Source organism: Candoia aspera, chromosome 7 (genome assembly GCF_035149785.1).
Source record: "Candoia aspera isolate rCanAsp1 chromosome 7, rCanAsp1.hap2, whole genome shotgun sequence".
NCBI classification, from domain to species: Eukaryota; Metazoa; Chordata; class Lepidosauria; order Squamata; family Boidae; genus Candoia; species Candoia aspera.
Window position 1 is genome coordinate 28,436,941 of NC_086159.1, and position 14,206 is coordinate 28,451,146.

At 40.4% G+C, this 14,206-nt stretch overlaps 1 protein-coding gene across 2 annotated transcripts; it reads right to left on the reverse strand.

The window, feature by feature from the left end:
* Positions 1-2,128: 2,128 nt before the first annotated feature.
* Positions 2,129-12,313, reverse strand: ANKRD54 (ankyrin repeat domain 54). Of its 2 annotated transcripts, XM_063308251.1 has the most exons (8): positions 11,988-12,312; positions 10,803-10,850; positions 9,458-9,556; positions 8,038-8,109; positions 6,313-6,360; positions 6,097-6,221; positions 4,573-4,680; positions 2,129-4,037 (listed from the first exon to the last, which is right to left on the reverse strand). In XM_063308251.1, exons 1-8 carry the CDS (start codon positions 12,217-12,219, stop codon positions 3,963-3,965), a joined length of 807 nt encoding a protein of 268 aa, XP_063164321.1. In that variant the 5' UTR covers positions 12,220-12,312; the 3' UTR covers positions 2,129-3,962. The 2 variants fall into 2 exon arrangements, with proteins under 2 accessions (XP_063164321.1, XP_063164320.1); XM_063308250.1 differs by lacking the exon at positions 8,038-8,109 and having other exon boundaries at positions 11,988-12,313.
* Positions 12,314-14,206: the final 1,893 nt, after the last annotated feature.

Below are 14,206 nucleotides of genomic sequence, written 5' to 3' on the forward strand. Positions count from 1 at the left end.
AAAAAGTCAGGATGGCAGTCACAACAGTGTGATTGGAGCTCTACCTTTTTAATGTGCATCATATGTTTCTCTTGATCCTGTATGTATACATGAGTGCATATTTGCATTTTTAAATCTGTGATGCATTTATGGCTCCTCTGTTGACTACTAAAGTTAGCCTCATTATAGGATGTTTTTTAAAAGACCATGTTCTGATTCTCATTTATCTGCATGTTGATCAAATGCATTTCCTCCGCTGACATTGAGCTTTTTCTCACCCCTCTTCTCATTATGGAGAATGAAAAAAAATGATTTTAGAGGCATTTTCTGTAGGAGATGACTAAGAGAACAAACCCAGTACTTTGCATTCCTACAGTACACAGAGAAGCTAGACCAAGTAGCTGGAGATCCAACCCCTACAGTTAGACATAAGAAATAATGAATATGGATAAATGGAGAATGAGGAAATAGGAAAAAAGGAGAAAGGTATTTAGACATTCTGGAGCAGTTGCCTAGATGCCTTGCTTAAATATTTAAGCAGCCAAGGAGCTCATGTTATTTGTTCCAGAGTTATAGCCGCATGTACTGGAGTTTCTGCAAAACAAGACAATTTAATGGGAGGAAATCCTTTATAAGAGCCAGTTTGGTGTAGTGGTAAAGGTGCTGGGCTAGAAACCAGGAGAGTGTGAGTTCTAAACCCTCCTTAGTCATGAAAGCCGGCTGAGTGACTTTGGGCTGGTCACTCTCTCTCAGCCCAACCTTGTTGTTGTGGGGAAAATAGGAGGCAGGAGTAGCAGGTATGTTTGCTGGAGGGAGGGAGGGACTTATAAAAATCTAATAATAATTCCACTATGTCCTTAATTGTGGCATTGTAAAAATGTCACCATTGCCTGCCATCCCTGACAGACTTCGATCACCTGGTGATACATCTCTCCCGAACAGTTAACCATTATTATTACAAGGAGTGATGCACTGACTATTCTGGGTCATCAGGTTTTTGTTAGATAGGGTATCAGCCAGCTTAAACATACACAAAAACTGGGCCAGCTATTACTCTGCTAGCAATGCTGAGGGGCAGATCTGAAAACTACCCAGAACACTTATAGGCTCCAGATATGAAAGAACGATGGGCACAGTAATTGTGGCAGCATATAACAAGTCCCCCGTATGAGGGAGATGGGCGGTGGTAAAAATATGATTGATAAAGAAATAAAACACTATTGTAAGGAATGAAACACCTGGTGTTTCTCCTATGATACTGGAGTTAGGATTGATTTTGAAATCAATAAACCAAGCAGTGACAGAGAACATGGTAAACAAAAATTAGAAAATGAGGGTTATGCCAAAACAGTGATGGAAGTGGTAAAAAACTTTTCCTTTGGAAAGTTGGAAGTGTTGTTCTGTGGTGAGGGATCAGAATCTCTGCCTAATTTACATTCTTCTTTTTCTACCATTTGTTTTGAGGGGGAAGAACCTCAAAAGCCAGACTCTGGGGCAATCCCTTTATGCAGAGCTTCCTGTTTACAGAAGAGCTTAGCTAGGATGCAGAAACAGACTTATTACAATTGTGGTATTTCACCTCCCACCTCCAAGCCTGCCACTCATGAACTAAGGTAAGATTGGGATTACACATTACGTTAAGCCATGCAGTTTGCTTAATCGAGTATGAACCAGCCAGGCAATGTGTGAATCCAGTCTAAGCTTCTACATTGACAAGCCATGTTATGAAAATGACATATACATCATGATGTCACAACACTAACCCCAGCCTTTTGTATGTGCATTTACTTGTTGCTCTGTCCAATTTACAACCTGATCAAACAAATTAAGAAGCAGTTCTCACTGATAAAAGAATTTCTCTGCCCCCATCAACTCCACTCTTTTCCAGACACTGATGTTTACATGTTCCCAGTTCTCAGTAAATGTATTAAGAGTCAGGAGTTCTTAATAATGGATTTTCAGTCACAAGCTAAAGGCAGGAAATTACATTAAGATTACAGCCTCTGAGCTCACAGCAACAGGACACTGACACATTCCATTTCACTGCTGTTGGTTCCAGTAAAGAAATGGCTCCAGGATGAGACAAAAATGGGGGGGGGGGAGAGATAGAATTCAGCCTAAAGGCAGATAACTAAGCACCCCAAAGTCATTCTGACAGCAAAACAGAATTTTATTGAAAAGATCAAATTGCTTCCCACCCTCCTTGTATAATGGAATGAAGTTCATTGTATCCACAGTGACAGCTCTAGCAAAGTCTGAGCCAATTTAGAACTAAAGCATCCTCTGCCGAACATTCAGGATTCCCTATCAGGCTGCTGCATTCAGGAAATCCAAGAACTGTAGCTCTCTTAAAGATATGCATCCAGTTACTCTTATCTGTCACAAGCACTGTATATTTGCCATAAATAAAGTCATAAGAATGTACAAATCTCAAGGAACTAAAACAACCTTGGAATTCCAATGACGCTGGAATGGCTACAGAATTCTTTCTTTTTAATTACTGTTGGCTGTTTGGAGTCAAAACACCCTGTTAGGACATAACAGCAGCCTTGAGGGTTTTTTCTCTGATGAACTAGCACTTATTCAGCAACTTTATGGCTGCAGAAGAGTTTTTGAATTTCAGAGTAAGGTGTTTTTTTTCCATTTTGAACACCAGAATGAAAAAGCAAGCATTTCCCCATAAAAGATGCAGAACTTCCAAAACCTGCTCAGCCAAAGCCAAGTGGAATGGCATCATTAAGAAAGCATTGTCTGTTCAAGGTATTCACAGGCACTGGGGAAAAACACTTCTCTCTGTCCATCTACATTATCCTGGATGTGGTTTGCGGCCTAATTCATCATAGCTAACCATAATTTGATCTGAATACAATCCTCACATTCAACCCACTTCCTTTCTCAAGTGGGCAGTGAGACATATTTTGATTTAAAGCAGAATAACTTGTTCAATACCTGAATCGGGCATGAGCTATAGATCAACTTTATGTCCTTGTAAGAAGAAAAACAGCATATGAAAGTAAGCATGTCACCCAATGTACTCCACATTATTTCCCTCCTTTTATCCTTCCGAAACAGATAATTTAATGAACTAGTGATAAAAAAAAGAAAGTGCCCGAAGGAAAGGGCATAATAAGGATATTCAGCTTGATGGTCTAGCAACTCATTGCAGCACCCTAAAGGGATCGCCCTTGGGCCCAACTTCTGCAAATGCCTTTTTATGCTAGCAGGCTAAGACAGCCAAAGACTTTTAACTACTCTCACTCTGTCTCTTTAACATAAGTAATATAAGCAAGAGAAGCTTGTACAGAGTGTAAACATATTTACTACCAGCCTCTTTCTATGACCCAAAATGCAGGAAATAGAATCAGCATAAAGGAAGTTACTGCCACTGGTGAATATTGATATCACACATGTGAGTGATATCAATAAAGTCTTTGTTTTTTTCCCCATAGGCAGCCTTGCTGGCCCTTCAGCCCTTTCTGCATTTAAAATATTCCCACCCCGTTTTTTTTTTAATCCATTGCCAACTAGGAAACAATCTGTCATCTTCTACAAAGGCTCATTGATGTGTGTGCATAAATACTGGATATTAAAAGCAGAGCAATTGCCAATAGCTGTCATTTCCCCAAATGCACTCAGAACAGGCTGAAGCTGCCACTTGCAGGACTTCAGTGATGCTTCTGAGGGCAGCGTCCTTAGAGGGGCAGCTCCACCACAACTCCATTAGGTGAAAGAAAGTTCCTGATTCTTAAAGAAAAAAATAATAAAGATCTCTTTGAAGGCTGCACAGCAAAAATCCTTGTCCCAAAGAAAGGATATTGAAGGTAGTCACTGATGTCCAATGGTTTCAGACCGTTCAACATAGATACAGCAGGAAAGGTATGCTTGATACTGGCAACAACAACTCTGCAGTCCTGCAATTGAGCTCCAGCTATCTTTTCTTCCAAGGCTTCTCCTCTGGTGTGAGAGAGCAACAGAAAAGCCTGTTACCTCTGGTCTATCTTCTGCTTCTGCAAGCTGAGTGAGGTGAAACTGGCTAAGAGGTCAGTAACTTCATCCACCTGCCAGGGAAGCACATGAGATGATACAGAACCTGAAGAGAAGAATCTGACAAAGGTGGGCAACTTGCAGCCCAACCTCTTTTTGCAGCAGCTGAAGACCCCCAACCAAATTGTTCTGCTGAAATTCAGCAGCAGCAAACCATCCAATAATGGTGATAGCAATTGAATAAAATTGGCTCAATGTAAGTTAAGTCCCATGTAGGCTTTTAGTACACCTGTAAAATGTAACTCACTCCCCAAAAGGAAGAACGGGTTAAAAATTCCATCTCTGCCAGGGATGAAGTAATATAGCTATCTCACTTACTGAAATAATAAAAATACAGTTAAAGTAAGTACTGTCTTTAAAATCATACTCTCCAACAATACTGATGTATTCAGAATTTATTTATCTTAAATTCAACTGATATACTGTATTTTACCAATAACTAAAAATATTCCATAGTAATAATATGAAACATAGTTTTGGGATCCCAATTTCTCAAGTTGTAGAACTGCTCTGCTCATGAAATACGTAAAATTTCCTTTGATCACTCACCTGTTCTTTTGTGCTAGTCATCTGTAGCCTAGTGCAAAGGTCATCCAATTGTTCCCGCTGCTCATGACGCCCAACTCGGTCAACATATTCCCGCAACATCTGAATGATCTAAAACAAACAGCATGGAAGGTATGAGGTTTGCCGTGAACAATGAAAAAATATTTGAAATTTATTTATTTGTTTGTTCAATTTATATAGCCATGCATCTCGCATACGTGACTCTTGGCAGCTCACAAGGTTAAAACACAAAAAGCAATACAAAAAAATAACCAAAATCATACAACAAAACCCATTAAAACAAATTAAAAACAATAAAAAATGTTGGCCTATAATTCCCATCATCCCCATCAAAAATGACCCGTGATGAGCTCAAGGTAATCCAACATCCTTAGAAATGAGATTAAACAACAGCCTTATCAGGGGCATTCAGGGGTAGGGATGGGGTAGGCAAAAAGTTATAATAGTGACCACAACTGTGCAATCAAAGCCCTACCCATTTTCTGTGTGTGAGGTATGTAAAATTCTACTTTAGATCAGACTTCGTCTCTATTTTATATGCATGTGGATGCTGACAACAGTAGCAAGAAAGCTACAATGCTACAGCAAACATTTCCAAATCCCATTACATTTGGGATCCACATGAACAGAAGACCCAAACTTTGCAATGACTATTGTACAAATCCACTCAGTGTGCTTATATCAGAATGTAACATTTCAAATACATTGCCATAGATTTTGGACTGCAGGTTGAAGGACTATAATAGAAATGAGGCCTCATTCTGACCAAATGCAGATTCTAAAGGTACTGTAGCTATAAAGAGCTAGAAGGTCAATAAAATAAAAGGTAAATAAAATAAGTACAATATGTACTTTAAAAAAAACTGTGCATGTTTGTGATTATACATATTTTGGGAGTAGTTTGGCTCTCTCCAGTCCGGTGACTTCATGATGTTACCAGCAATATACCTTGGGACTTTCAGAGGCTGAAAAATTTAGAAATGTGTAGAAGAAAATACCCTACTCTGGCTATAGAAGGCCACATGGCAGTAATGAGTGAAACCACAGATAACATAGGGGAGGGGGGAACAATCCTGTCTTTTCTATCTGCCACTCTCTATACTTTCTCTTCTTTCTTTTTTCACAATCTGCCAGGGAAGTACAGATTGTACTTGCAAGAGGATTTCCAAAATGATCTGATAATAACCCCTTGACCTAAAACTTCTGAAAGATTAGATTCATTTTTGTCTGGATTCATCAAGACCTCTGTCAGATATTATCCAACTGATCTGAGTGGCCAATTACATCTTAAAGTTTCAGTCCTCTAAGCCACAGGCTTTTCCCCCTTCCTACTCTAGCTTGGGACTGAGGTTTACACACCTTTGCCTTTGTCTCAGAAACCACTGATACCAAACTCTTATGACCACATACGCTCTTCAGTTCCAACTGTCTTCTATGGGGCCCAGAAACAACTGTTAAATATAAAACACCTGGCAGCTCCTCAAACCAAGAATAACCTTCCTGTACCTGCTTTACTTCAAGACGCACAACTTCCAAGCTCTGTGAGAGGCCCTCCTGTAGGATGTTCAACTTTGACCTGGCCAAGTGCAGAGGGGTCCTTCCAGCTCGATCCAGGGCATCCACTCGAGCTCCTGAAATATGCACATGCAGAGCAAGAAAAACATGTTGAAAGAGCACCAAACAAGAGAGGGCAGCTTTAGAATTGCCAAAACAAAATGTTACCTCCACGGAGCAGCATGGTGATGACAGGAACATGGTTCGTGCAGGCAGCTGGAGAGGGGAAATACAAAACACAGAACTAAGTAGTGCTTTAGAGTAAAACAGTGGAGATACATTATGTCTGATCAGAATCACAACTTTACATATACAGTAAAGACTATTTCCAACAAGATCCCTTTGCACATGTACAAATATAGTATACTCGCTAAGAATTCAAACTGAGAAATCTAATCTCATCTCAACCTCAAGTCATGGCATGGCATTAAACTAGTCAATGCAGTCTCAGCAAATCCTATCTGTGCTAGAAGAAATATTGTAGTGTAAGTTAGGAATGTGGTAAAACCTAAAAAAAACAAAACTAAACAGGGTACCACAAGATGTTTTGGAGCAGGTGTGGGTGAACTACCAATGCCTCTTCAACTCAAAAGCATATTTTTTTTGAGATCATGTGGCTACCATGCAAGCACAAGAAAAGACATAGCTTCTTTATAAAGGCATCAACAGGGGCAGTGTGTGCACCTCAAGCCCACTTTGAAGCACCTCCTCTAACTATAGAGCCAAAGAACATCATTTCTATAGTCCTGGGCCAGGAGCACAAAACTCTGTGCACCCTACTCAATTCCACATCAATTTCATGAAGGACCACTTCTGAGTATGTTCTCAAGTCAACAAAGAGATGCCATCTAGCTCAAACTAGATATTATCCAACTGATCTGAGTGGCCCTGATCTTATTATTCAGAACATCATGAGGTCACATGGTTTGCTAAAATCGAGATATGTCTGCAATATTTACTAAGGAAATTACCTGACCAAAAGAAGAAGAAAATTAATCTTATTGTTTTCAAGGTGCTTGCAGACTTCATTATGAACTGCTCAAGAATATACTGAGGTATTAGTACCTGACTGACTGGTTTATGGCTTCCCTAACTTGTTACCTGCTATTGTTTTGCCATATCCACCAAGCAGATAGTTGTTTTCTTTTTTTAATTTTTGCTTATCTAAAGAGGCTTTTTTTGTTTTTCTTAGCATCCTTTGGCAACCTCAGCCTATTCTGAAGTTTAGCTTTCCTGACATTATAGCTATAGTATCATACTACCTGTCTGTCCTTTGGCCTTCTTTCTATCTCCTGTATTTTTAATGTATGTTTCTATTACATATATATGTTTTCAGATCTTTACTAAGATATTTGGCAGCCACATAGGTTTCCTTGCTGCCTAGCACTTTTTCCTCACATGAATTGTTTATGATTGTGCTTTAATATCCCAATTTAAGCTCTCTCACCTGATTTGCATTCCTTTGCCTATTAGCATCTCCAGCTCTGCAAACCTACTTATCCTTACTGTACACTGAGATTACTGAAATCCACTTTTTTTGAAACACAAGATATGCAACTGCTTACACCCAGATATAATTTCCCTTAAAATAAAAAAATCTACAATGCACTTTATATAAATTACCACAGTAAACTTTATCCTAGTCCTGAAAAGTAAGTAAATATTATGCTTCCTGGATTGCAGATGTGGGCTTAGTTCCAAAGACAAAAGTTTGCATATGGCCACTCTCAGTCAAGGTGATATTTGAATGGGCAATTTCCTGGAATACTCTTCATTTTCTTTTCCAGTTCCACCATGAGTCCCAGGCTAAAGATGCAGCAAATCTAGTTTCAGCAGATTTCTTCAGGGAAAAAAAAAGACCACAGTGATCCATTTCAGATGAATGATGCTTACCCAAATGCAAGGGAGTGTTCCCCAATCCATCTCGCTGGTTTGGATCAGCACCATGATCTAAAAGCAACTGCACTAAAACACAAAGAGCAGTATCTCAAGTTTACTTTGAAGACCATAGAGAAATATCCCAAGAATTAGCCCAGGGGCCATCTAGTTTTACAGAATTAATTCCTCTATAGTGACTCTTGGAGAGGGATAGCAATTGGTCCTACCCACGTCTCACACGATCTCTTTTTCTAAGTGCTTTAGTGGAACAGTTCTCTATAATAAGATGTTGCCTTTATGTCCCTTGAAACAGTCAAGCTTGCATATGAAGTGCTACTGGATGGACCTCTGTGCCCCATTGCCTCAAGATCACACCATCAAAAATTGCCAGTGCAGCGAAATGACTGAACTGCCGCAGGACAATTTCAGCCAGTCTTCCACATTTGGGGGCTGTTCAAAAGTGAAGGGATGTCCACAATGAGGGTCACTGGCTTCAAAATGGTGGGCATCACCAGGTGATCAAAGCCAACCCCCTTTTAACATGCACTGTGTGAACTGTATACACATAAAAAGGGTCAAAGCTTTGCTTGCCTGGTAGTACCTGCCATTTTGAAACCACAACCATCACTGCAGACGTCCCCAGAATATAGTTTGCCAGTGAGAATATTACCTCTCTCATCTATCCCTTAATCACCCCAACTCCAAGAATTAATTATTTATTAAATGTATATGGCCGCCCAAGTCACACACAGTGACTTCAGGCAGCTTACAAAATTAAAATCCACAATAATATGCCAATAAAATTTAAGTACATCATATCTAATAATATCCGCTGGCCTCCAGGGGCACTTTGGAAGGTGGGTAGTGTTATGGACCCTCATATCTCAAACAATGCCCATCTTTGAAGTCAAGAAGCCATCTTAGGCTTTGCTCAACTCTTGGTAGCCAAAATTGTCAAGGCCAAATTGAGCTGATATTAGCTTAGCTGTATCTGTCCTGTATCCAAGCCCTATTCAACCTAGGAGGGGAGAGAAAAGTTTTAATTAAGGATGCTGGTGTCATTCCTAATTTGCAGGTGCTCTCTCCGTTCTTGATTTTTTCTATTTTTGATTTTTTAACCAAACATTTCAAAGATCACACCTAAAGCTCGTTTATAAAGCCACAGCACCACCCTGACTTATTCTGGACATCTGGCGATCCTGTGCAATCCTGCATTTTAGAAAATATGCTTCATAATGATACCTCCACTTCTAACTTCATTCTATCCTGTAATCATCTGTGTCCATTACTTATGCCAAGTTTCCTTCCAAACGCTAGGAGCAGTGGACTGCCCTGTGGAAATTTGCAAATAATAATGGTTTTGAAAATACTCAGCGATGTCTCCCTGTGAACTGGCATCTAAAGTGAAAGTCCCCCATCATTTTAATTGGCTTACCAATACGATCATTTCCATTGCAAGAAGCAAAGTGCAGCGCTGTTCGACCTTTATCATCAGCAGCGCAGGGGTCTGCCCCATCTTCTAGAAGCTGCAACACTGGTGCCACCAAATAAGGATAAGGCAGCATTAATAGCACTGAAGGTTTAATCGGCTAAAAGTCACCATCAGCATTCTAGCTTAAAACGCAATAAATTGTTGCATATATTTCAAAGAATGATACTTAATGCTGGAAGTTTATTTCAAAATAAATAAATAAGATACATGCACAAGCTCATTCAGATCTTTTCAATAGCCATTCTTGCAAAGCAATTCAGCCTGAGTAACAGTTACTTCCCTTCAAGCTCAAAGTGAAATAGCAGAATAAAGCACACACAAAGAGAATCTGTAGGTACTAACTTACATTTCTGGCCAGAGTATCTTTTTCTGAAATCAACATTCTCAATTTGCATTTAAATTTTTCATTAAAGAGGTATAAATGTGCATTTATATCTCTTTTAATGAAAAATTTAAATGCAAATTTTAATTTCATATCTGGACTTCAGTTAATGAGGATATTGTATCTCCCACAACCATACTTTTATTTACATTTTGCTTCCTTATTCTGAACATTCCTCAGCTGAAAGAAAAAAATGACACATGATGCCCACTGTTCAAATATATCTCACTGCACACCTCAGACGAAGTTAAGCCTAAAGTTCTCCTGATTTCAAATAAGGTTACAGATTTAATAAAGGTTAACAAGTTCCACAGAAACCACACGAGATAGAAGTGTTTCACGTTCCTGGAATCCAGCCTTCTAGTAAATGTACTCATCTGGTAATCCTGACTGGCAAACAGGAACTGCATGCCAAGGGATGTGGTACTGGTATGCAGGCACTGAAATGTAGCCCTCCATATTTCTTCTAGCCAACATTCCCATAAACTAGTTACTTTGGGGGGATTATTTGCAAGGCTCCACTAGTGGATTCATCCCACGTACCAAGATGTTATGGTAAGATAGAATTGGTTAGGGAAGACTTAACTGAAACACAGATAACATCTGGGAAGAAAAAAAGCTAACATGTTGTTACCAGACCCATTTTCAAGCCTGAGTTTCCTCCAAGCTACTGAATTTTTATTTTTATTTTTTTGGTAAAAGCTTACATCACAGTAGGATCCTCAAGAATCTAAAACTGTACGTTGGACACTATCATCCAACATGTGCATCACTGTCTTTATCATGCAAAGAATCTGTTCCTGTTTACAGCCTGTGATCTTATAAGACCCATATTTCTCCAACAGAACCTATGTAGGGGGAAATACACCAGGGCTATACACCGAATTCTGACCAACACAATCTTACCTGTTTCTAAATTATTTGAATTAGCAGCTTCTCTCAACCTTTTTAAAGCTGTGGAAAAAGAGAGAGTTAAAAACAAACAAAAACCACATCAGGTTTGGTCAAACAAATGTTTATTGTGAATGTGCACAATTCACACCTTCTCCTTTTACTGGGGGAAGGCAGCATTGCTGTAAGTACTCACAAGTGCAATATTTTATATCTAGGGGAGTGTGATAGTACTTCTACATTACATATTTTCCTGGCAGTAAGTTGCAACTAATATTGGACTGCTTTGGTCACATTTATTCATCACAAATCCATTAATCCTTAACATATAACAAAAGCTACCCATTTTATTCAGAACCAAACAACTACATGCATTCTTTTAATATGAAATCAGGAATTCTGGTCACTTCAGGTCTAACCAGTGCAGTTATTTCAAATGTACGTCATTAAGCCACACTTGTAATCTCATTTTTCTCTGCTTTCTTTCACACCATTTTAAGATCACACAGCCCTGATCAGTGACCTCCAGATGCATGGAATGAAAATTCCCATTACTCAGGCCAGTACTATCTATTCATCAACATTATTTGTAGGCAATTCAATCTCACACGCTCTGGGCGGCACACAACAAAGAAAAACAACATGGTTAATCAGACCTCATTAAAAAAAAACATAATCATACCATCCACAATAGTACAATTAATCCCTCTACGAGCTTTGGCTTGTTGAAAAAAGCCAAGCATCCCTCCGAGGGTAGTGTGTTCCAAAACATGGGAGCTATTACCGAAAAGTCCTGTCTTCCGGCCTGACAATAAGGCAGGTTGTTGGACAACTACAGTATTACGAACACACCTAGAATAGATCAGGTCGGGGAGGCTCCCTTGGACTATCACGTGAACAATAACGAGTGTCCACGCAAGCATGTTTACTTGAATGTTTAGCCCTTTATCCGCACCTACTTGACAGCAAACACCGTCTTCAGAGTACACTAAAGCATGGAAGAGCTGCTAGTCCTGTGACCCAAGCCGCAGACTGAAGCTTCCCAATACCCGCTCGGACGGCTGCTCCCAGACTATTTAGCCAGGCGGTTCCTACGCGCGCAGGGTCCAGGAAGCAGAGCGAGGGCCGGTCTTTCGGTCGCGCGCTAAGAGCGGAGCGCCCCCGCCCCCTCCGCGCCTGGCCCCACAGCCAGCCCCTCACCGTGAATCTCCTTGCCCAGAGGGCCCACCTTGCGGTGTAGCCGGGCGTCTCTGCGGCGGCGACTGATGATCTTGCACACGCGGTGTTCCCTCCGCCACGGCAGCTGCAAGTAGCCCAAAGCAGCCGGATCCGGGGTCTCGGGGACGGCCCGCAAGGCGACGCCAAGCCCCGCCAGGGAAAACAAGTTCGCGGCATCGGCGGGGCTGGCGTCCCCCGGACCGCTGCCTTCCATCCCTGCGGCCACCGCACCTCCAAGCCTCCACTTAAGCGGGCCCCAAAATCGGCAGCTCACTGACGGGAGGCGGGGAAATTCGCGTAACCATAGAAATGAAAGGAAGGGACGAGGCAAGTAGCAACCAATAGGAGTAGTCGGACGCTGTAAGCGACGGACTAGGAATGACGGGAAGGGAGTGCCCTCCCCCTCCCCTTCCCCTTCCCCTCAAAAAGTTTCATTCTCCCCTTTCTTAAAGGCGAGTTCGGTATGCAGCCAAGTGGAGCAGTCAGCGATTATTACTGGCCGAAGGTGACGTCCAGCCCAACGCATCCGCAGGGCACCACGTTGGGAAGAGTACAAACATTACATACTAGAATAAAACGCGCTATCAAATGTGCATCCTTACATAGCCAAAACAGCACCACTTACACAAGAGGGAGATGGGGGGTGGGGGGGAAGGCATCTGAATGTGAAAAAAGGGAGAAGGGCAGGTAGACATCCGAAATAGGAAAGAATGGTGCTACTCCTTCAGGTGAAGGAAGTGAAAGCATGTCCTGCAAAAAGAGGCCTTTAACAACCATCCTGAACAGAAGTGCAGAATGCCTACCAACATTTTACTAGAAATCCCACTTTTATAAACAAGAGGATACTACTACACTACTTGTGCAACTCAGAAATGCAGTAAGGTTAACTATTCAATGCAGCGAAAGTAGAAACAATATTTCAGAGGGGAAGCTAATTCCTTACTTGACCCCAAAAATGAAACAACAGCAAAGCACACTGTCAAGGATGCAAATAATACAAACCCATTTACCAGGGATTAAATCTCAATGATGAGAAAGAGCACCATCTCCAGACAGGTCACAGTTTAAATGAGCAGTGAGCCATGTATTAGATTGTAATGTCTACACCTTGTCCAAACTAAAATAAAAGGTTTATATGAGGATTCAAGGATAATTTGTTGTATAAATGTAGTTTTAAGCATTGACAAGTTAATCCCACAGGACAGTAGGTGTAACTTTTGGTGTTATGTCTTCTGTTAAATTTCTGCCTCTGTAGCATTACCTGCAAGTCTTTTTTCCTATCAAAAGAGTACTGGGGCATTCTCAGGAAACAAGTATTCTGTAATCCTTTTGTTTCTCTCTGAGGGCAGAGAATATGCTTTTATAAAAATTGTGCTACAAAAGGGTCTCAACTTTAGCTAAACTTTGTTTCTAGTGTACTTTAATTCTTACATATTTTCACCATTCTTGCTTGGAAATGATGGATTGAGTTGCAATTGTGAATCAGAAGCCCATAACTTAGATCAACCAAAGGCTAGTTTCCTTTTCATGATATTATATCTTATTAGATACCAAGAGGTATAGAAGAATTGATTTTGATTGATAATGTGCCATCAATCTTAGCAACAATATAGGTAGATTTTCCCCATGACAGTCTGCCCCTAACCTGGTTTTTCAGGTCTTCCAATGGTATAGAACAATTGATAGCCAATGATTAACCAGTCAGGGTTATTCCGTAAATCCCTATGGTTGCTCTGCTCTGGTTCTAATACAACTTTTGCCAAGGCTTTAGCATACTAATTTGAAAGCAGGGTAATAGTTATATGAAACTGTATGCATGTATCTACAGACCTCATCTCAAAAGCACATGATGAAATCAAATTCATAGTTAATTAAACAGCATTGATTTCACTTGTTATAGGTGGATTAGCCAGATTTGTTTTATTATATAATGCATGCTTTATGAAAAGAAGACGGAAACTCCAGTTTGGAGGCAATATTCTTGTGTAGTAATTAACCAAGCTTTCAAACCTGATACCCTACACGTTTGTCAAATCCCATCAATTTTGGCCACTAAGAACCAGGGGATATCTGTAGCATTCCTACCTTGCTTGCGATCTTGCAACTGGGTGATGTGTTGAAGGTCAGATACTGCTTTAGAAAGAGTCTTTTTATTTGTTCTAACAGGTATCTGTTATTCGATACCTTTATAACCCGCATTT